The 24,145-nt window shown below is 40.3% G+C and overlaps 1 protein-coding gene across 1 annotated transcript in view; it reads left to right on the top strand.

Annotated features, from left to right (window-relative positions):
* TRPM6 (transient receptor potential cation channel subfamily M member 6) overlaps nucleotides 1-24,145 on the top strand; it is a gene marked incomplete at its 5' end in the record, with an annotated part of 104,402 nt that overhangs the window by 72,406 nt on the left and 7,851 nt on the right. The window contains 13 exons of the mRNA XM_082013371.1: nucleotides 1,491-1,690; nucleotides 4,032-4,164; nucleotides 5,921-7,062; nucleotides 7,784-7,896; nucleotides 8,831-8,957; nucleotides 9,886-9,983; nucleotides 11,926-11,984; nucleotides 13,477-13,502; nucleotides 15,280-15,330; nucleotides 18,634-18,699; nucleotides 21,013-21,299; nucleotides 21,561-21,643; nucleotides 22,185-22,390. Of these exons, the coding sequence (XP_081869497.1) occupies nucleotides 1,491-1,690; nucleotides 4,032-4,164; nucleotides 5,921-7,062; nucleotides 7,784-7,896; nucleotides 8,831-8,957; nucleotides 9,886-9,983; nucleotides 11,926-11,984; nucleotides 13,477-13,502; nucleotides 15,280-15,330; nucleotides 18,634-18,699; nucleotides 21,013-21,299; nucleotides 21,561-21,643; nucleotides 22,185-22,390 (2,591 nt within the window). The remainder of the gene's footprint in view (nucleotides 1-1,490; nucleotides 1,691-4,031; nucleotides 4,165-5,920; nucleotides 7,063-7,783; nucleotides 7,897-8,830; nucleotides 8,958-9,885; nucleotides 9,984-11,925; nucleotides 11,985-13,476; nucleotides 13,503-15,279; nucleotides 15,331-18,633; nucleotides 18,700-21,012; nucleotides 21,300-21,560; nucleotides 21,644-22,184; nucleotides 22,391-24,145) is intronic.

A 24,145-nucleotide genomic window follows, 5' to 3' on the forward strand; every position in this document is an offset into this window, starting at 1 on the left:
ACCTAAACTGTTTTGCCATTTAAACAGAATCTGACTCTGTGAAGGTGGACAGCTCCAGTTGGCAGACAAGGAACATTAATTCAGTTCTGAATTAACTTGTCCTTTGTTCCTAAAAGTTGTCTTTGTTGTGCTGAGAGCCTGTATAATGTTCATCATAGGGTAGCCCAAGATTTAAATTGGCAGATAAGTGGGGAGGGTGTTCAAGGGAAGAGGATAATGACTTTTTAGGAACATGCTCTTCCTTTAGGAAATAATTTGAAAATTCCTGTTGTTTGTTGCAATTTGGTATGTTCTAGACTGAAATCTAACTGTAGTGTTTTTAACTATCTGCTTTTTAATGTCTGCTGCCAGAGAAGGAGGGGTCTTTATAGTAATTCTATAGTAGTTAATTAGTGTCTTTACAGTAATTCTAACCTTTCATGTTTTAACAGGAAAACTCTTGCAGTGGATCAAGTTCTGTAAAATATTAGTAAAGAGCAGTCTAACCCAAGTAGTTAATTTTTTTTTTCCTGGAGTTCTAATATTTCTGGGGAAGAAGTCGTCAGCTGTAGGTTAAAAAAAATTCAAATGAAGAAATGTAGTGATTAATATTCAAGAAAACTGAATGATCAAAACTTACTCTATTCCCACTTCCAATTAGAAATCCCTTTCCTGAAATTGTGGCAAGGCATCAAGTTTTTTTTAATACACAGCTGCGAAATTGCAATTTGAATTATTTCTAGATTTAAACCTTCAGCAGTGATGATGTGTTAAATCTTCTGCCTAGTGATTTAATTGTTCCAGAAGTGGGACCAAAAATGACTATGAGTAATACATTTAATTATGCTACTGGAAGCAAAGCTGATGTTTTTGTGATTATATGCTGGGTGTGTAGTATGATGATGCAACTGAAATTACAGCGCCATAAACCACAAAGTTGCTTTCCTGCGCTGGGGTCTATGATAGTAGGTACAGGAAATTATTCAGTGCAACAGCAGTCACCTTTAGTAACGTCACGGCTCCAAAGAGTACCCTGCAGAAGAACCGCTCGTGTAGCTGCCTCTTGCAGCTTTTTCTTCAGGGGGAGTGTGCTGAAGAGCAGCAGAACCCCCTCGTTAACTCTTCCCTTAGCCCGACTCCTACATTTAATCCAGTCCAAAGAGGCAGACAATGTTGAATTCTCGGTTAGGCTATGTATTAAAGTTTAAATAATCTGGCTGAGATTTCAAAGCCACTTCAGGGATATTTTTTGCCCAGTTGCCATTAATGGGGATGGGAATTGGATCTCCAAATCCGTTAGGCAGCTTTGAAGATCTCATTCTCAGTGCACTAGCTGCAGGCATATGCTGCTGCATTGTTAAATGAGAGTTGCTAAGCTGATTTACCTCACTGGAGGGATGGGACATTTCTTCAGTGTCAAATTAGATCTGTAGACAAGCATCTTGTGCTGTTCTGGCAGTATTCCTCACAGGAGTGTTTTATCATCCTTCCCCCTCTATCTCTCTTCTCAGTAATGTTTATTATGATTTGAAATCTATATCGAACAAGCTCTGGAAGTACAACCGGTACCGCTACATTATGACCTACCATGAGAAGCCGTGGCTGCCTCCACCTTTCATCCTCCTGAGCCACATTGGACTTCTGATAAACTGCATCTTCCACCATCGGCCCCCAAATGAGCTGGATCAAGAGGAAGGCGACGTTGGACTAAGTAAGCAGAGCTAAGCTGCAGACCAAAAGAAATAGCTGATGAAGAATGTTTTACCAGTCTCCCATCACTTTGCAGCTCAGTTCCTAAAAAAAAAAAAAGAAAAAAAAGAGAGAGATTTTCTGTGTAGCAGGCTGTTTTTATTTGCAAAACTGAATTTAACCTGCCTCTCTGAGAAGTCTTGTAGGAAAAATTGACTAGGGGTATGCTTGGCTTTGTATTTGGCTTTTGCTCTACTACATACTGTGCATCAGTAAAGATACCTCACAACTCTGAGCTGAAATAAAGTGACAGCAGCTTTTTCTGTAGGGCAGAATAGCCTTATTTCGAAAGAAAGTAAACAATACCGGAGGTATAAATTTCTGTACATTCGTCCTGAAAAGAACAACAATTCCTTTTTAATTGCTCAGATAAAGTAGCCGCAGAGGCTGAAGCCAGAGGAGATCTAGTGATGGCAGACGCAGAGAGAGAGCATAGGGGCCCCCCGACCTCCTTGCTGCACCCCTCGCTTTGGGCACTGGCTCATCACTGCACCTTAACCCCACCTACTTCATCCTTCCGAACCTGGACTTCTCCATCCTAGGGTCCTTCCTAATGCCTTTTTGAGGCGATGCCAGTTCGCCGTCACGCAGTCGTCAGCTCCTGCAGCTCTACCAGGAGCAGTAGCCCTAACCATTGCGAGGAGGGGACCACAAGATGTTGGGATGGGAATGAATACTCAATAGTGGGGCTTGGTGCTTGGTGGGATGAGGCAGGGTAATGGGGAGGAGGAGAGGCTGGTGGCTGTAATCTTATCTAAAATAACATTGTGGAACATTGACGCATAGTAGTATACAGCCTCATCCTTTCTGACGCAATGTACATCCTTGATGCCTAATAGCAGACGTGAGCAAGTCCCCGCCTAGGTTATGCTTCACTTAGGATTTTCTCTACGCAACATGAATCCCAGAAGATATCTGGCATGCTCAGAGGTGGTTACAGCGTTAAAAAATGGGCTTAACTGATCAGTGCTGAGCTGCTTTACCACTGCTCTCAGGCAGCTCCTCCATCATGACTGGGTACATCAGCCTGCCTTTGAAGTACCACTGCTTATTCTATAAGCATGCACGGTATAGGTCACTGATGTAGCATAGAGGGTGTCTTATTTGTAAGGTGCATTAGGCACAAGGGAAACAAACACTGCTTAGCACATCTAAAAGTCCTTGGATAGAAGAGGGCTCATACCTTGCCTACCCTTCTCTCAGAAAGAGTCTTTTTTTGCCGTTCCCTTTGTGTCCCTTTTCTATATGTTTACGCATTGCTTGGTAAATTTCTTCTACTTAAATCTTGGTGTGGGTAAAATTAACCGGTTTAGCAATAAGGATCCAGTGCCACCCTGTGGAAAATCAACGAAAATACCAAGATACAGAGAGTAAAATCTTGGAGGCAAGAACACAGATGGGCCAAGGGGTAAAAGAGCCTAGGAGGTGGTCAAGTCTTATTCAGACTCGGGGGGGGACAGAGTCCAGAACGCTGCGAGGGGCTTCCCTGCTGAGCTGCATCCAAGTACTACACGCTTGTAGCGCACGCTGCCGCTTTGCTTGGCGCAGGTGCCCCCCTTGCAAGTACAGTCAGGACTCTGGTATGTAAAAGAGGAAAGAAAAATGGTGCTTGGAAGATAGGAGTTTGGATCAGAGAAGCAGCTTTCCACCGTATGCATTTCTTCATATTGACTTATAATCGATCTGTTCTCTCGGAAGTCTTGGTGTGCTAGAAGAATAGCATCATGAGCAGCTGAAGCTGTGGAGTTTTGAACTTTTGAATGTGTCCTTTTTTGCCCAGTGTTTTGCTTAGTGTTTTATACATATGAGCATGTGGAGCAATTAGGTGAAAAAAAGCTTGTAGCTTTGAGTACCTGAAAGGACTGTAATTGTTATAGGTGACTAGTCCTAAATGAATGCCTGGACCAAATTACAGCAAAGTCTTTGTAAGTCTTACATATCTACATCTAAGTCTTGTGAGTCACAAGTGTAACAAAATACAGGAAAAAGTTTGGGAGAAAATACATCTTTGTGAGGAGCGCTTTGGGTATGTACTTTTGAGGCTTTAAAAAGGAGTGCACTGGAATTTTTGTCCGTGTCGTTCTGCTCCCTGTCTAAGGGATAAAAACCACGTTTGCAAGTATGTGGCCTGTTGAGTTTTTATACATAATAACATACACTCCGAATTCATGGAGTTAGGTCTGATTCATTCTTGTCAAGGGAGGGGGAGGAAACGTGTTCTGGCAGGTTTTTTTGTCATGGGTGCTTGTAAACAATTGCCATTGTCAGCGTGCTTCATACCGACTCCTGCCTTCTCTGTTCAGAGCTGTACCTGAGTGATGAGGAGTTAAAGAAACTCCATGACTTCGAGGAGCAATGTGTGGAAAAATACTTTCATGAGAAGAACGAAAGCCTGAGTTCCAGTGACAGCGAAAGGATCCGTCTGACAACAGAAAGGTGTGTTTCGCTGCGGATTTGTGCTCTTTGTGTACATTTGTCATATCAGGACTTCGATAAGCGAATGATCTCAGAACAGGTTATGGCCGCTGTGAGCATGAGGAGCAATAACATGCACAGGCCTTGCTAATTTGATGGAGACGTAACGTATCTGTCCGAACTGCGTGGCAGCCCTCGCTGGGAAGCCTTGCTGGCAGAATTGCATCCCCAGTATATGCAGTATGTGGGTGGTTAGCGGGGTACAGTAAGGTGTTGCTCAGTTTCACCTTTGCAGACCAGGTAGCACTATGAAAACACGCCCGATTATGGCATACTACACGTCTTTTTATTTAAAGGTTTAGCGGTGTGGGAACGCTGTGAGAATATTGCTTCGTGATTGACCATAACTGCTCTTTACAGAAATAACGGTGTGACGATGGCAGCGTTGTCTGCAATGTAGTGTCGTGTTTTGCAAAACGTCAGTACACAACTGTCAGCGGGGTTTCAAAACTCTCAGTATTGCCTAATTTAGCTTTCTATTGAAATCAATGGCAAAGCTACCATTAAGTTTAATGGAAAGAGTTAAAGAAAGTGAGCACTATAAAAGGTCTTACTGAATGCCAATACTGATCTCATCTAATAAATTTGTTTTGCCTAGAGACAGATAGCCTCTTAATCTTTGCCTGTTCATAACCTTATTTTCTGCATACTAAAACAAAACACACAAGCAAAATGAATGTCCCCTGTAAAAGAAATAGAATAAGTAGCAATGTCCAAAAGCTGCAGAATCGATTACAGCAAGAAGATTTCATTTAATGGATAAATATAGATCTGGAAGGATTTTTTTTCTTGGTGCAAACGTGAAACACGCTTCACAGCATTGCATAACATTAATAAAAGAAATTAAGTTAGATTAATAAAATACTTTGGAACACTGGTCTTTGATTTTATTCAGCTATTGGTAAAATACTACATCTTTTAGTTACTCAGTGACAAAGGAAAGGAGCACATTTGCATACTGCCTGCAGCTAGTTTATCTAGTTTACCTTAGTGATGGAGCACCAGAGAGAGTATCTTCAGGAAATGTGAAGATAGTGATTTGGTTACAAGGATATCATTCCAGGCCAAGAAGTTATTGCACTGTTCACTAGGGTTTTGAAGACCATAACAAAAGGCTTTGCTTTTTGGGCAGTTGAATTTTATGTGAAGATAACTGATGGCATTAGGCTTACGAAATCTGTTCCCAGAGACCAAATAGGTTGTTGGGGAGACCCTTTTCCCAGTCTCCAGTATTTGGGAAATGCAGGAGTATCTGTAGGTTTGTGTGAACCTTGTCCTTCTCATGCTTGCACAAGAAATGTAGAAATGCAGGATGACTGGCTGACAAGAAGCATACTTTATAGCATTTTACATTTACACAATAGCCAATGCAGCATTTCCAAAGCTGTGTGCTGCTGTCCGTGGTTTAGTAGTTCTATGGCAAGGAATAGACATTAGTAGGAAAATAGCAGTTTTAAAAATACATACTCCTTGAGCAAAAAGCTTGTTTCCTTAAAAGTCACTGGGTGTTGGCCCAGTAATCTGAATGACATGTTCTAAATCTGGATGGGTTTTGTCAAATCTAGGTATTCATGGGAATGGAAGTTGCTCTTAAAAAAAAAAAAAAGGGCTGTTTAAAAGACTGACTCTTTGAAATGTGTTAATGGCTTCCTTCATCATCTGGCAAGCAGAAGATCTGTGTTTTGGTATTTTAATTATCTTTTCTTTTTCCACCTAGAGTGGAGGAGATGTTTCTGCAGCTTAAAGAAGTTCACGAGAAGGTTTTTTATATCAAGGAGTCTTTACTTTCCCTGGACAGCCAGCTAGGACATTTGCAAGACCTGTCTGCCTTGACAGTAGACATCCTGAAAGTGCTTTCAGCTGTAGACACCTTGCAGGTGGAAGAAGCCTTACTGGCTGACACAAAATATCGAACCTGTAGGAAGCTGCCCCATAGCTGGAGCAATGTGCTCTATTCCAAGACCTTGAGCAGCCTAGAGTGTTTGTATGACAAGAAGTACCACTACTACAGCATGCCACCCTCCCTCTTACGGAGCTTGGTGAAGAGTCAGTGGCCATCGGAGTGCAAAGACCACGTATTGAGGACTGAGAGTAACAAGGTAGTAGAAGACAGCTCTCGAAAGATAGAGATAGAAAGTGACACACTCACTTCGGGAGTATCCTCTGAGACTAAGTCAACCCCTAGGTATGGACAATTTTTGCTGGTGCCCCCGGACCATCAGGGAGGGTCTTTCTCAGAGGATGTCACCTTAAATTTGTCCTTTCTGAGCACTCCTGCCAAATACAGGGATGATGCATTCAGAGATGAACTGCAAAGTAGCATCGTGGTGCAGCAAAACTTGCAAAGTGTCAGCCTCATTGGAAAAGAGCCAGAAGATTATGAATGGAGCCAGAGAGACTTTGTTATTCATTTGCCGTCAGAAAAGACTAATGCCGTAGAGGCTGATCATCCTCTTGGTCTCCAGCCATCACTGGATATTGAAGAGAGTGCAGCACCTTCCTGCAATGACAGGGAAGAAACTGAAGGTGGTTATGTGAACTGGGGATTCTCTGAAGGTGATGAAAAAGGGGTTTTCAGCTCAGGGAAGAAACAGAGGAAGGCCCTGTGCATACATTCCACCTATAACAGTGACTGCAATTGCACAGGTAGTCCTCCCAGGCATGTCCAGATAAGAGAATCAAAGTCCTTCTCGTACAACTCTGACAGATGTCACAGCAGCAGCATCTCTCAGAACAAGCTAAAACGCAGCACCTCCTTCTGGATCAGCCCACTCTGGAGGGACTGGAGTTTCTGCAGGAGGAACAGCTTACAGTCCTCGAAGAAAGAGAAAAGAGGGGAAACCTGCAAGGCCATAGGTGGTAATTATAAAACACTACACCTGTACAGTATCTTTTACTGAGGAGCCCAAGACATTATGAAAGTGTTTCCTTTGCACCCAGGAGGTATTAGCTGCAGTTGAGGGTAGTAGCAGAGAGTCCAGAGTTACTCCTTCACTTTCTTTGAGGTGGGTCTGACTGCTGTAGGGAATTTCTAGTGTGCCTGGTATCCAAGCTGCACCACAGCTGTGTGTCAGTCACCCTGATTCTCCCCATGTCATTGGGATCCCTATGGCTGTGGCTTCACAGCCAGGGTGACAGAGGGACTGTGCTCGCTCCGGGGAAGTCTCCTGCCCTGGGGATAAAATGCAAGAGTTGCAAGAGCCAAAATAAATTACACGATCCCTAAGAGATGCATTAGCAGTATCATAAGTCAGATGGATGCACGGAGAGTGAAGAGGTACACATTTTTGTAGCCAGTTTAAAATCCTCCCTGTCCACCACCAAATTTCCTTACCAACAGCTAAAATATAGCAGATTCCAGTTCCAAGTATGAATGGTATGAGATGATGGATGACATTTGTTGTTTTATATCTGGTGATGGTGCACATCTTTGCACTGAACTACATGAGTATTAGCTTTGGGTGTCACAAGTCTTTCTCAGCTTGCTTTGGAGATCTGCCAACTCTCTAGTCTTATCAAATCTTCTCTTAGTAAACAAAAGCTCTGTAGCTTAATGGTGTTTTTTGACTCTTTCCCACAGAGCCTTTACGATCCAGTGAGCTACACCACAGTGAGGCAACAAAAGCAAAACAACAAAACAGAGACAGAAAGTCTGGGAGAGGAAAGAATAATCAAAAATGCCTTCAGGTGCCGGTATGTGTAGATGCAAGAGAGTCACATATCCCATAGTTGTCTTTTTCATTCTTTAAGAGCAGTTCTGCAGTGTGGATTAGTTGCAAATGTATACATTTAAAATTCTGCACACAAATAGGGTGTCTTTTTTTGTGTGTCTGGCTGGGGTTTAATTTCCCTTTTGTTTGAATGTGTGGGATTTCAGTTTTGAGTGTGTTGAAGTCAATGGATTTTGCTGGGTAGCATAACCAGGGATGTTACTGATTTTACACAGAAAAGAATTGGTCCTTGTACTTTAGCTGGTAGGAGGACTTGGGGAGGCTACATATGGTCTAGGATAGACTGAAGGAGTGGTGAGCCATACCCAGGTGGTGTGCAACTGTAAACAAGCAAGGCAGGTTTTGTAATGTTGTCTCCTGCCTACAAGAGTCCTGCAGTGTTTTTTCTGAATCAATCAAGCATTTAGCACATTGCAGACAGCATATTGATTGTGTCATATGTATGGGGCATCTTTCATAACTATATGTATGTATAATATATAGAAAGAATTTATATAGTTATAAAGAGATTCCCAGGAGCTTTTGTCAGCTGGGAAGCGTTATTTCTGTTTAATAAGATGACAGCTAAAGACTGATTTGTTTACATAAGATGCTCATGTCAACAACAGATCTTGCATATTGAGATGTACTGCCTCTGAAGATATTCTGAGGAACTTTGAACTTTGTTTTAAAAAGCTGTAGTGCTAGATCTTTCATCAGTAGTATTTACTAGACAAAAGCGATGTGTCTTCTGCAACTTGTAAAAGAAATGGGAAAATCTGTTTCTCAGTTGGGAGCAAGTTCAGTCGTTGGCATTTCAGTGATGCTCTGAAAGGCCACATCACAGACTGTTGGAGGAACTGCAGAGGCACTAGTCATCCTATAAATCGAGTGTTGTTTTGTCTCTGTCTTGCCAGGTGATTAGAGTGGATGATTGTCCCCAGAATGCCCAAGTGAGCTCAGAGCCCGCAGAGATCAATGTCTGGGATGAGCAAGAGAAACACAGCAAGAACTGGCTCACGGTGTCTAATTTCAGTCAGCTAAGTATGTGATATTTTGCAGATGGTGAAATTCAGAACAGCTTTTAAAAAGACGCAGTAAATAAAAATTCACAAATTCAGAGTGTCATCCACCACTTTCACCTCATGGCATAATTTGTACAGAATTAGAATTAGGTTGTCTAATATAATCATTATCACCACACATGACTTGGTTATTGGCTGTGTCATTGCACAGGCAAAAGGGTCATAGGTTGGATGGAAGGTCAGTTAAATCTTTCCGGGAGTGCTGCCTGTCTTGCTTGGGGGGTAGTAGAGTACTAATCCTCAGGAATAACTGGGAAGCAAGGAGGATGATATTCTTGTCTCCTCTCCTGAAGTGTCTTCTAAAATGGCATCCTGGCTAATGGCAAAAATAAACTCTCTTGTGAATTTCTCAAGACATTTACACTCACAGGCAGTGCTGCAATACTGTATCTGCTGGCAGATCCTCGACATGCATTATTCATTACTGATTGCTCGGAAACACATCCTCCAAAGGGAAGAAAGGAGTTCTGTATCTGTCTCTGTTGGAAAGAAAAAGGAATGGTATTCTTACTCTTCTTTTAGTAATTCTCCAGCTCTTTCATTCTCAGAAATCCTTTGCATCGTTCGTCTTATCTTCCAGCTTTGATGTGATGTGGGTCACTGGCTTTATCCTGCCAGCTGCTGGGAGAAGCACCAGGGAATGCTGTGACTCAGCACAGCATGGTCTGAGAAGGGCTATGCTCCTCCAAAATCTGCTGACAGAGAATGGAAACACTGTGTTTTAACCCTATGAAATTCTGTTGCTGCTTTTGTAGCCCATTAGGTGTTTGTGAGGGCAATATGGTATATAGGTGTTTATTTTATAGCAATGCGTAGGTGTTTAGTTTGTAGCAGTAGAGCTGTTCATTTACACTCTGGAAATAGCTGACACCTGCTTTTCTGGCTAGGTTTGGAACGACTCAGTTACATGCACCAGAAAATGAAAAATCAAGACACCGGTAGGCATACCATACCATTCTGTGATTACCTGAGGCATTCTGAAGAGGTAAGACCTAAGATGACACATCCTAGTCCATAGTTTTGGCTGGGATGAGCCCAGAGTAGCTCTGCTGACATCCCTGGACTTGCCACTGTAGTTTCTTTGTCGTGAAATACCTCCTCAGAGATTAGGAATTTTGTTGTCTGCTGGCACAGCGCACGTGTGTGAGTAAATGAATAATTTAACGAATGTTAACACTCTATTAAGATTATTGAAGTAGAATATTAAATTATTGAATCACTGAGTGGTTCTGAGTATGAATAAGCTGGTCAGAAATGACATGTGTGTTGATATTTCATTAGGCAATGAGTGAGCATGGAGCTTGGTCTTGAACCTGTGGGCAGAATTGGTTAGCACAGTGATGCAGATTTTGGAAAGTTAGCTACATAGCTCTTAATCTATGACACAGAGATAGTTACTTCTTGCAAAGTGGCAGGTAAATATTGATAATAATTGCAAAGCTTAGATTTCTTACCCATTGGCTTATAAACACCATATCTTACTACTTACCAGAATTAATTTTCAGGTCCATAATGTAAAGGTCCTCTGCCTATGTAAATCAGCATGGGCTCATTGACTTTGACGGAGCTAGACCAATTTATATTTCTTGAAGACTGGTGGCAGGAAACTGCATTATAGAAACTTCTATCTGTTTTTAAACGGTGTAACTAATGGAAGAAAATGTATCTTTCACTACATTGCGTAGAGGTATCTCAGAGGTATGAAAGGAAATTAACAAAGAATAAATTAAGAAAAGGAACCGTGAAATAATTTTTTCCTCTTCCTTGTTGAACAGCACTCTTCCTTGCCTGTTTTACTTATAGCACTCTTGATTATTAAAATGGTGATCTTTAAAAGCCTCGCTTATTTTTCACTGTAAATGCTATGAGCTGCTTTTTTCTTTAGCAGAATAAAAATAAACCAGATAGATAGTTTCAGATCTGCTGTTCTGAGTGCTGCAGAATTTGAATCCTAAATACCAGGGAAGAGAGCTACATTTAAAAAGTGGCAGGTTTTTGTATGAAAGAGTGGAGAGAGAAATAGAAATAAATTTACTGATTTTGTATTCTGTAAAACCTGAGCTTGGAGTCCAAATCAATAAATCTTTGACATGTGAAACACAGGGTCAGACAAGCAAAGTAAAGGTACAGTCAGAGAAACTGTGTGAAAGGACCAAGTAACCTGGTGCTTCAAAACTCATACTAAGATATCTTGGGTAAAAATCAAGGGTGGGATTTTTAAAGTTCTCAGAAAAACTGCGCGTTAAGTTTCAGATAATATTCAAAGCTGAATTTCAATTAATTTGTCTTTAAACTTTGTCATCTTTGAACTTTTTTGGGGGCTCTGTTTCTTTTGAGGATTGAAATCTTCCTCACCGCTATTCAGAAGAATAATCCTGTTTCTGCTTAGCACATTAGGAGGACCTGGCTGGCACAATTTTCCCTAATATGACTGGAAGTTTAGAAGACTATTTGAGTACTACTTTAACTATAAGACCTCAAAAATATGTGATCTAAATATCACTGGTTCAGTCTGTTACTTTTTCTGTTATTGAAGTTTAGGGTGCATTTCATTTTCAACAGCTGTAAACAGTTGTAAACAACCTATCCCTAAATTGGAATTTTCCAATATAAAGAGAGTTCTCGAATACTGTTGGTGTTAGAGGACCTTTAACATGCTTTTGTGAGTGTATTGAGATACAGGTGGGTAACTGGGTATTTTATTCAAATGTATGGAGGCAACATGGAAAACTGTAATGTGAGAAAACTAGTTCTGTTCTGGTATAGGTACGGCAATGCTGTGATTCACCTGCCTGTCAGTGTCATTTTTCATGCTGACAATAAGCATAACGATAAGTGTTTTTGAGAAGATACCTTTTTGAGTTGTGCAGTTTATATATGACGGTGATTGCAGATTTTACCAATAAAAGCATCTCTCTTTTTTACAGGATTTGAGTAATAGTATATCTGGAACCACCAAGAAAAGTAATCTGAACAGGAACTCCTTGTATGTATTATTGGTATCTTAGGATATTCATCAGATGCTTTTAGAAAGAGACTTCTATACTTCCTGCAGGTTTCCACTTCAGTTCTGCAGTACACTTAGAATGAAAAATTCATGTGAAATGACGAGTTAAGGCAATTCAGTCTGTTTAAGTTTCTTTATATGAAGCCTAATTAATAGAGATAAAAGAGATCTATTTAAACAAAGTGTATAATTTTAGGTGGAATAGACACCTCTTTTTATTCCAACAATAATCCAATTTTCTAATTCAATCACTGAGATCACCATAGCATTTTTAACTAGCCATTATTCCAATCTAGTGAGCATGAGAAGTTGAATTTGCTTTTGCTGTGCAAATTGCATGTTTCCTTTTTTAATAATTAAAATGCCAGCAGCTCCTGAAAGCTTCTCTCATTCTCTGATTAATCTCTTTCATACTGGGTCTGCACATTTACAAAATATTTAGCTTTGTTTTCTTAATGGGTTTTCAGTAGTTATTAAGCTTTGATTGTATTTAGTGAAAGTATGCTTATTTCAAAAGTGTTTTCAATTTTATTGTGGTACCCCCCCCGCCCTGAGCTTATTGATCATTATTTTAATATTGGGGGTATTTTTTCCATATGCAGTGCTGTCTCTATGTTCCTTTTCCTTTTTGTTCTTATTTTCATCAATTTCTTTTATATGTCTTTTACTTAGTAATACTGTGGATATAATATAAAAGACACTAGAAAGCTGTCATATCCTCTGTGATATCACCATGGCAAGAGGAAAAAAGATACTGTGTTTTTTACCCATCCTGTGGTTGGGGTTTTTTTGTGGGTTTTTTTGTTTTGTTTTGTTTTGGTTTTTTTGTTTTGATTTTCTTTTTAACCAATCATTTATAGGCAGTAGGCAAACTACACACTTACCAGCAGGTTTTACAGGCCATTGAATGGCCTGATTCTGTCACTTAGTCTGTTGTCTTCAGTAGGATCTCTGTGGTCTGTGAGGTGAATCATATCCGCTGTCTTCTGTAACAAAGACTGCTTTAACGTTAATGCTGATGCTGTAGTCTCTCTGCAGCCTTACTAATCCAAACCACCATTGGTTTGAAAAGTCTGTTTTTGTGCAAGCAATGGTAATGACGTCTGTAGCTCTGAATACATCTCAGCATTGATTGAAAAATGAACAATTGTGTATGTGATTGAAGTGGTCTTTAACTGATACTGTTATTGCAGTGTAAATGATACGAACAGTGGTGCAGAACCGTAAGAGCAGCTTAACATAAAGCAGAAAAAGAAACATGCAGAAAAACGTGGCTATACTTCAGTAACTGAAGATTATTTGCTGGTTGTTGCGATGAATAAAGTTGCACCGAGGGTTATTTTGTTTTATGATTGCTGATCAAACCTTTGTGAATTTTGCCTTCACATAGATGGCATCACTTTATATGTACCAGTGTTAGCTTAATGACAGAAATTTTGGACTAAAATATCAAATGTTTGCTTTTAAACAGGTTGAGAACTTCAGAGGAAACGGACAGTAAGTTTCTGGTTGCTTGTCGCTCATTTTAATTCCTCTCTGCAAATCTCACTCTGACAATTCTGAAGTACGAAATCCAAAAGGAAGTTAATTTGCTATAGTTGGAGTGTTATAGGAAAATGTTCAACTGTTGCTTCATATGTTAGTTACTAATTCATACTTTAAAGTGAAAGATCTTTTTAATGGGGACATGTTTTTCTCATGATAACTTCCAAATCTTAAAAGAAAAAAAATCTATTTTTACTCTAGCCTGCCCAATAATATTGTTCTTTTGAGCAGGAAGAAACTGTTTAAGATGATAGTGCTGCTTTCATCTCTGGCAGTCTAAGAGATCTCCTGAGTCAAAGCAGGGTGTATACCTGAGGATAGATTGTGATACAAATTTTTTAATGTACTCTTGATTTTTCAAGTTGTAGTTCAGTGTAATTCCTCTGTGTGTGTGGTTTCCCTGACATCACGAAATCAGTGAAGGACTGAATTCATTATGAAATGGCCAATGAAGAAAGTCTAGCTTATAGTGAGGAATTACTTTGTTCCACAAAATAGAGTGATAGTTAACTTCACTTGTATTTGTTGCCTTTTAGTCTGTCTTCCAGTTTTTCTGATGTGCCACTTAGCTGTAAGAGGCTGAGCAGCTAGGCATCTATCTCTTTTTGAGGCTAGCTGTGACGCAGAAACGAGTCGCTCTTAGACTTATCTCCCCTTTAAGTGCTGCTCTTTCTGGGTCTGGCTGTGCAGAAAACCCTGCAAGTGCTGAAGCAGACTGCTGCAAGTGTAGTCAGCCATGGGGCTACGCTCTAGAGTGCACCATTGCTTTGATTAAAATCCAGTTTTCTCATCCTCAAAAGGAATGACTTAGCCCCCACTCCTGTCTGTTGTTTTACAACATCCAAAATGCGACAAAACTAGTTGGGTCCAGCAAGAAAGAGAGCAAAAAGCTCCTTGAATCTCCAAGGCCACTCAGTGGAAGTGCTGGCCCTTCCCCCAGCATCTATTTATGTTTTTTATTTAAGATATCTTTTGCTAGAAAAAGGAATAAAAGCAAATAAAATACACCAAGAAGAAAAGTATAATGTTCAAATATTTCAACAAAGATTCAGGTTTGAGTATCTTATTTTTCAGAATTAAAAGTAGTACAGTGTACTTATTTTCTGAAATCTGGCATTTTGAAGGATTGTTTTGCACCAGAACAAAGTGATTTCATCTAATTCATGAAAACATGCTCATTAATATTGGTTTTATTAAAAAAAAGATTTTTGGACCAAATTTGATCTCTCCGTGCCTGTTAAATATGTAAACATAGAAACTGTTTGTCAGTTTATATTTTAACAGCATTTTAGATGTGGGTTAATGGGACAGTATTGTTTTAACTTTAGTGTAATAGTATAGTTAATGGAATGCTTAATGACTGAGGATGGAGTTGGAAGAATCATGCCTTTGGGAGGCTGTGAAGCATGATGGACAGCAAAGTGCTTTTAAAATCCCGGAGGTGTAATTGGTTTAGAGAGGCTACATGTCCTTGAAGTTAATATCACAAGTTTCCCACCATTTCCCTGAATAAATAAGTCATCTGGCTATATTACATTGATGACTGAAATCTGCCAGTATAGTACCTTATAACGTAGTTAAAACCTATTAGTAATTCTCCTCTTTAGAATGCCGAGACAGTAATTCTGATTAATCTGTTTCATGACAAACTCTGGGATGGAAGGAATTAAAAAATCATGCATTTATCTCTGCTACAATAAGCATAATGATCCTTTAAACATTATTTCAGATATCTCTGCCTGCTTGAAAACATCTCAAGACCTGCATCATCACTACTCAGGTAAGCAGGAGGCATCAGAATGATAGCTGAATAATTTAACACATTAAAAAGAACATTAGTTCTTCCCTTGTCATCCTCTGTGATTTTCACTTTGAAGAGTTGCACAATTGCCCACTGCTAAGAAGGTTCTGTATTAATTCATGCCTAACTCTCCGGTGAGGAAATTATGAATTATTTGCTTGCTGCTAATTGCTTCATTCTGGATATTTTTGGCAAATCCAGAGCTGAATGTAGATAATCACTTTCAAAATATCAGTGGAAACAATGAATAGAGCTCCGATTCCTGGGGGGCAGAAGAGGCACTCGTTTGTTTATAGCTGTCACTTCCCCTCACACCTCCCACATCATCCTTTGTACTTTCTGGAGTTGGTTTCTTCAGTTAATTGGTCCTGTGCTATTTATTCTGTGTTTATATACCTATGAACTCCTGGAAATCTGGCAGGGAATAAATCATTTGGATGCTAATTGCCTGCAGTCCTGTCTTTTCCTGAGCTGAGTATGCACAGATTTTCCCACAAGGCTTGGATTTCAGTTTTTCCCGGAGGAGAACTGTGGATGGCTTGCCAGTAGATGTCTCTGTTGCCTACAGGACTTGGCCTCCTTTGAAGGGAAGCCTAGGGTAAACCAGAAGCATTAGCAGCCTCCTGAAGTTCAAAAAAATTTATACGATTTTCACTGGGAATAACACCTCCTGGTTTGTAAATCAGTGTACAGAAGTAATTTCTGTGACATCGGCTCTTGTCAGATGTGCTACTTGAGATTACAGAATCACAGAATCATTAAGGTTGGAAAAGACCTTTAAGATCATCAAGTCCAACCAGCAACCCAACACCACCATGCCCGCTAAACCATGTCCAAAGTGCCATGTCCACATGTTTTTTTGAACACTTCCAGTGATGATGACTCTACCACCTCCCTGGGCAGCCTGTTCCAATGCTTGACCACTCTCTCAGTAAAGAGGTTTTTCCTAATATCTAATCTAAATCTCCCCTGGCACAATTTGAGGCCGTTGCCTCTTTTTCTATTGCTAGTTACTTGGGAGAAGAGATGAACACCCACCTGCCCACAACCCCCTTTCAGGCAGTTGTAGAGAGCGGTAAGGTCTCCCCTTAACCTCCTCTTCTGCAGACTAAACAACACCAGTTCCCTCAGCCATTCTCATAAGACTTGTTCTCCAGACCCATCACCAGCTTTGTTGCCCTTCTCTGGACACGCTCCAGCAACTCAATGTCCTTCTTGTAGTGAGGGGCCTAAAACTGAACACAGTATTCAAGATGCGGCCTCACCAGTGCCGAGTACAGGGGCACAATCACTTCCCTACTCCTGCTGGCCACACTGTTTCTGATGCAGGCCAGGATGCTGTTGGCCTTCTTGGCCACCTGGTCACACTGCTGGCTCATGTTCAGCCGGCTGTCAGCTAGCACCCTCAGGTCCCTCACCACCAGGCAGCTCTCCAGCCACTCCTCCCCAAGCCTGTAGCGTTGCATGGGGTTGTTGTGGCCGAAGTGCAGGACCCGGCACTTGGCCTTATTAAACCTCATAAAGTTGACCTCAGCCCATCGTTCCAGCCTGTCCAGATCCCTCTGCAGAGCCCTCCTACCCTCCAGCATATCAACACTCCCACCCAGCTTGGTGTCATCTGCAAACTTACTGAGGGAGCACTCGATCCCCTCATCCAGATCATCGATAAAGATATTGAACAAGACTGGCCCCAGAACTGAGCCCTGGGGAACACTGCTTGTGACCGGCTGCCAGCCGGATTTAACTCTGTTCACCACAACTCTCTGAGCTTGGCCGTTCAGACAGTTCCTTACTTAGGTAGGACTTAGGACTTTTCAGCACAGATGAGAGTGGTTTCCATTATGACTTGACAAACATCTCAGTGTAGGTTTCCTATCCTCAGGAAGATCAGGATAGAATTTAGCCAAATAAGCCCAAAAGTTTGATACTGAAGTCCTGCACCATATACTGCTTATGCATTAATTTTGCTATCACATTTTGCAGGCAACTACAGTTCTGCCTCTCTGCACACCCAAAAGAACTTGAGTTTTGACCCAAGTTCAGCAGCTGGTGCAAGTCCACTTCACATCATTGCTTCTGGAGGCTCTAGAGTGAGTGCTGGCAGGGTCTGACAGATGGCCCAGGTCTGGCAGGTCCCCTGTTCACATCCTTGTCTCCACTATGCCCTAATTTCATGACTAGAGCATGTTTCTAGTGAGGCACCAAGGAGGAACCTTGATTTTCAGTCCATGCTCCAAAACTATTCAGGCATGTTGACCAATGCCTGTTGAAATTGGGATATGTAAACAAGCCTTGAAGTGGAGTCTGAAATGCAGATCTTCTCAAATGAGGACCCTGATTCATGGGTTGGCATGTCATGGGTCCTGTTTGCTCTCTCGTTCTGGGCTAAATAATCTAATTAATTTCTGCTCTGAGAAGTAATCTTAAAAAGAAGTACAAACAATGTCCAAGCTCTGGAAGGGTCTGCCATCAGGGCTTTTTGGTTGCTCTGTAGAGAAACACAGCTCTGCTGTGGTTCACACTCTGCTTTGGACACTAGTTTTGTCTTCAGCCATTGAATAGGGAAATTAGGCAGTCAGCACTGTAGCATCCGAGTTGCCTCCTTGTTCTAGTCTTACCCTCTTTGCAGCTTACTTCACACCTCTCTCCCGCTTCCTGATAACTGAGTCATGAGGACAAATCCATAAATATTTAGTTGTTGCTCTGAAGTTTTGAAGGTGTTTGCCTTAGAAATAAGCCGCCAATTACAGAGATACACAGTAATGTTACTGATGTTGTTTGGCGAGGAGCCCAGATGAAGAAACAGTGCTCTGTGTAGGGCAAGCTTGGATTTTCCTGTGATGCCTTGCTAAATCCCCAGATGCTTCTGAGCCTGACAGAGACAGGCAGTGAGTGCAGTTGGGGCCAATGCATCTTATTGGCACAGGGTGAATGTTGCTGCACTGGAGTCAGCAGGAGGAGAAAGTAGTGGCAGCCCTTGGTGGAAGGAGGAGGTTGAAGAGTTAGTGGAAGCAGTCCTTCTAGGCAGGGTGCAAGGGGCTTATCCCAGAGACCCAGTTTCCTTGGAAGAAGGGAATCAAAGAATGGGGGAAAGAGTGGCAGCTAATGCTTGTGGGCATGCAAAGGGGAGTTGCTAGCTGGGTAGAATGGTGATGAGATCTGACGCAGGATCACACTGCAGCCTCCTTGGCTTTGTACACTACAGTAAAGCACCACCAGATGTTTTTGAAACTCATCCAACTTGTTTATTCAGTGTAGCAGTGAAATCTATGTTGTTTGCAGCTGTTGAAAGAAACAACTTAATGAGACTTGCTCAGACCATACCGTTTACACCAGTCCAGCTCTTTGGTGAGTACCAACTTCCTGGTTATGTTTTTTGCTTTTTAAATAGATGGTGCATTATCTTTTTAAACACTGTAAGAAATTTCCTTCAATTAATTTCAGCAATTCTTTTCTAAAGGAGATGAACCAGGATAGGATTGTAGTCATGCAGTAATTTAGGGACTTTTGGAAGTCATCTCATCCAACCTTCTCTGTGGCTAATTCAGATTAGGTTGCTGAGGGCCTGTCCGATTGCATTGTCAATATGTCTATAAATGGAGATTCCTCAGCTTCGCTGGACAAGCTCTTCCACTGCTTGATTGACTTCATTGTGAACCTAGTATTTTTCCCAATATTTGTTGGCATTTCCCTTGCTGTAGCTTGTATCTGTTGGCATTGATGTGATTACTGTCAACCTCAGAGATGAGTCTTAAGTCCATCTCCTCTATACCTATCCTTAGGATAGCTGAGGACAGCAAAAAGGCTGCCCTTACCTTTAATACCTGCGTTCTCTCCCTCTTTCCCTCTCACACACACACATACACACATGTAGATATATGTATAGGATATCCTATCACGAATAAAACCAGGTATTGATTGAAAGGGAACTGCTTCTGTACCTGGTACAGAAGACTTGTACTGTACCCAGGAAAAAAAGAACTGGGCTGTAACTGAAGAATGGTAGAGAATCATTTGGAAGTGTTCTGCAATTAGTGTGCAGCATTTGGCTTACAGCAGCAGAAGTTCCGCTTCTAGACACTTGAGATCTAGGTGCCTTCTTTTCAATGGGTAGAATATTTTGTCTCACAGCAACTAATTGCTGATACTTGCAGCATCATAAGATTTCTTGGGACCAGATTGCTACAGATAATTAATATAGCTATAAGCATATTGAACATTCTAATCTTTGAAGCTCCCAGGAGATACCTTTCTAGGTATTAAATTGTCAAAAGATAATAAAATGAAGAATTAATGTAAGATTAAAAATGTGTCTAGTTACAGTATCTTTATTCAAGTGTCTGACTTTTATGTAAGACACTGTTTTTTCTGTTGCTTTATTTTAAATTAAAATGTGCGCAAATTGTGGCATTCAACAGCACCTACATTTGTGCTAACTGTTGGAGGTAGGCTCAGGAACGGGGAGGAAATCTACTAATCTACTAATCTGAATCAAGTTTGTGCTTCCTTATACCATTCTTTGCCGTTTTGCAGATGTAGTTACCTCATCACACTTGCCAGTGAAAATCTCCTTCTTGTGAATTAACATTGCAAATAATGTGAGTTGCAAGAAGGAAAGTCAGGTTTAAAAAATCAGTCTGCTTTTCTGTTAATTTACAAATGGTGGCAACAGAAAGGTGTCTCATTTACGCTGCGTGAGAGGAATACTATTACAACTATATAGGGAAACAGTGCAACTGAATTAAAGCTCACCAGGTTTGTTCTGCTTTCAGAAAAATGTTATTTAGCAGGAGCAGAACATCTGAAATTTTGTGCAGTACAAGTGAGATTGGAATTTCTACGAAAAGGACAAGTCTTAGTTTAAAACACCAAAACTGTAAACTTCCTGTTAATTTGCTTTAGCTTGTTCTCCTAGGATTCCTTTCTCCAAGGAATGTCAAGTCCTTTTCAGTCTAATTTCCCTGCCTCATTGTGGCCAAATCACCATTTTTGAAACAACTCAGCTGTCTGTTTCCATCCAAAGGTGGCACTCTCCAGCCCTTTAATTTTGTAGCCAGTAACTGTTACAAGATCTGTGTGTTTGTTTGCCTTGTTGTTTGGGGTTTGTTTTTTTGTTAAGCACAATTACAAGGAAAGTACTGTTAGTGTTCCATAGATCTTGACTAACTTAAAACAAGTCTTACTAAAAATTCCCCTTCCTCATAAGTGGGAATCCACACTCAAGATATTTAAAGTTCATACACTGGAGATAAAACAGTATCCCTTTAAAAAAAGTGCTTTTAAGGCTCAACTGTCTTTAAGGACTTAAAAAGATGTTGCAAATGAGATTGATTTGTATAGGCCAGAATACCAATGAGCTTTTTTTTGTGTGGAAGCGTGCAGGACGTCTTAAATTCATCTATGTTTAGAGGCTTAATAGAAGGTCTTTGGACCACTTATGTTAGCACAAAAGATCTTAAGTGGAATGTACGTAGTAAGTAGTGTAAATTTAGACTGGGGTGGTTTTCACACAGATGAACAGTAATAATGAGAAAGCTCTCTTAAAGTGTGGCTTACAAAGGTATGTGAAGTGGTATGTGATGTTAAGATACCAAAGCAAAATGCAGTTTTCTCCTTTCTGCAATGTGTGACTTCTGCTAACGAAACTTCCTTTTATTTAAGCTGGAGAGGAAGTGACAGTCTATCGGCTAGAAGAAAGTTCACCTACAAACCTTGATAAAAGCATGTCTTCCTGGTCCCAGCGTGGTATGGCTGCAATGATCCAAGTCCTGTCGCGGGAAGAGATGGATGGCGGTCTGCGGAGGGCCATGAAGGTCATTTGTACTTGGTCTGAGAATGATGTATTAAAGTTGGGACAAGTATTTATTGTGAAATCTTTTCTGCCAGAGGTGGTTCAGACTTGGCAAAAGATCTTTCATGATGGCACAGTGTTACATCTCTGCCTGAGGGTGAGTTCAGACGTGAAGGCACACTGACTGGTCTAGTCTGATGTGCCTTAAATGTTGTACTGCTTACATGTGAATGTCTTCAGCATGGTTGACATGTGGTTTGATGTTATCTTTTGGAGAGGAAAAAGGTTTTGAGGAAGGTATATCTCCCATTTGTAAACAGTATGCAATCAGTTGTTTGTTTATTTGTTTGTTTTGACAAATTGATGGCACATTTCTTCATGAAAATGAAAGTGATGTTTATTACATTATTTTCTTCAGGAGATTCAACAGCAAAGGGCTGCCCAGAAGTTAATTTATACCTTCAATCAAGTGAAGCCTCATACTATTCCCTATACTCCAAGGTAAAATCACTGTCTTTAAATATTACGTGACAAAGGTTTCTCTTCTCAGTTGTGTCCAGGTCTAGTGCAGCCCTCTTTTCCATAGTGGGTTGAAATAGCTGCTGCTTAGGCATTCTAATGGTAGTTAATCAACTTTGTAAGAGGTATTGGTAGGCAGCCTTGAACATTGTCTTCATTGCTACATATGATGGGAAAATAAGCTTCTTCATAAAGCTGTTCCTTAGACTTAAGCAAGAATTGCCTTTTATGCAATTAACATAGGACAATTTGATACAGCTCATTTACAGTGGGCTGGAGTAAATCAGTTTACGCTGTTTGTCCATAAACTATATTTTCTGATCAAATGCTTTGCTTTGAGAGTTATCAAACTGAGAACACCTTTGTGCTGTTTACCATTTGGTACCTACGGCTGTTCAAAATGCTTCAGCTAGGGAAGACGTGTCCTCCTTTTTGGTATATTTGTTTTGCATCATGCTGTGTGCTGACTGTGAGGATGTTCATTACCCTACTAGCTCTTGATAGACAGCATTTATATCTACAGGTTCCTGGAAGTTTTCCTCATCTACTGCCATTCAGCAAACCAGTGGCTGACCATTGAGAAGTACATGACTGGTGAGTTTCGGAAATACAACAACAACAATGGAGACGAGATTACTCCCAGCAGCTTGCTGGAAGAGCTGATGCTGGCCTTCTCTCACTGGACCTACGTGTACACCCGTGGGGAGCTCCTTGTCCTGGATTTGCAAGGTGACTGCGAGCATGGGATCACTATTTGAAACCCAATGAAGAACAATTCTCTCAAAAGAGAATTTAATAATGAGGAATGGGTTCTCATTTACATACTGGCAAAGCTCAAGAAACCCTGGGGTATCTGTTGTGTGGCACTGATAAATGAGTATCCACAGAAACACTTGGGATTAATGTAGGTGTAATAGGAATATAATTTGGCTTCAAATACATCTAGGCTGAATGGACAAAAGAGCAGATAGATAATGTGTGCAGGAATGTGTCAGCCAGCTCCAAAAAAACAGTCCACAGTTAATATATTTTTATTTTTATTGCAATATGTACATAATATAGAGATTCAAGTGTACCTATGTATATATGCACACTTAATGTACAACTGTCAGAAGAGTGTGAACTGCTATCTGTATTTTTTTATTTTTCATATTAATAAATCTGTAAGCAGTTTACATAAGCTGCAAGCCTGAATGCTATTCACAGAGTCTATGACTCCTTCAAAGATCATGTGATCACTTTACTGTACATGTGTAAGTGGGAACATGGCATATTTTAAAGAGATAAAACAGTTGACAATGTTCAGAAGATGAACAGCACCCATCAAACAGTATAAACACTATTGTTTGTCATTTCTGTCAAGAGAAATGTGTATGGGTAGACAGAGATTTAACATATTTAGATTTTACAGCATCCAGAAGCTGTGAATTACAAAAAGACATGCTTATTATGCAAAATAAACCTATAATTCTACCCTTGCCTTCATTTGGTTTTAGCTGCACATGAAAATAAAATGCAGAAAGAGTAAGTATGTCTTCACCATAGCCTACTAGAATTTGTCTGAAGTTTGCTTAGGTTTATTATACAACTCTTGACAGTTCCAGATCGACTGTGTTGGCTCAAACATGGAGAATTTAAACATCTATGTAAATCTCATCAAGACCAGAGCTTCAGTTTCCGTCTCAAACAAACTGAAATTTGCTTTAGTTTTGGCCTCATGTTTATCTCCGAATCTGGAGTTTAGGAAAAGTGCAAGGGCTGCTCCCCTTGGAGTTCTAATAGGATTAATCTCTACTACCATTTACTATATAACACCAGGACCATCTCTATATATACATATACACCATGTTTTGTCTAATTTACATCAGCTGAAGTTACCTTCATTGAAGAGTATTGCAATTTGGGTGTATTTCAATCACAATATGGTATTTCCTTAATCTATACTGGTGTTTGCTGCAGAATATAAGCAAGAAAAGTGACCTGTTGAAATAAGAATAATTGCATATCATATGATCTTAGACTTTTTTAATTAGTGTAAAAGCACAACTCTGTCTTCAGATATAAGAAAAGAGGTTTTTGGTAAAATGGTACTTATGTTATCAGTTTGGAGAAAACTGCTGATACATAGGTATCAGCATTCTGGTATTATAATGAAATTATTTATTTAGTAATCTTTCATGGCCACCCAGAAGAAAAAAGGGATAATAGATCCAAGCATTTGCAAATCATGAAGTTGTGGCTTGTTGTGTTTGTTACCTTGATGAGAACATGTATCTGAGACTAGATTTATTGATATCGTTAAGATCCATATCTGTTTAATACCTTTACTCCAGCTTAAATAGCAGTCTTATTGTTGGTCACATTTTGCTTAGTTGAGCTTTAGCATAATGTTTAGTGCATTTGCATAAGTCTTCCATCTACATATAAATAAACCTCAAAGCAGCTGAAGTCAGGATGAGAACTCTATGTGTTTGCCAATATTTA

Source organism: Phaethon aethereus (assembly GCF_964289735.1).
Source record: "Phaethon aethereus genome assembly, chromosome: Z".
Taxonomy (NCBI): domain Eukaryota; kingdom Metazoa; phylum Chordata; class Aves; order Phaethontiformes; family Phaethontidae; genus Phaethon; species Phaethon aethereus.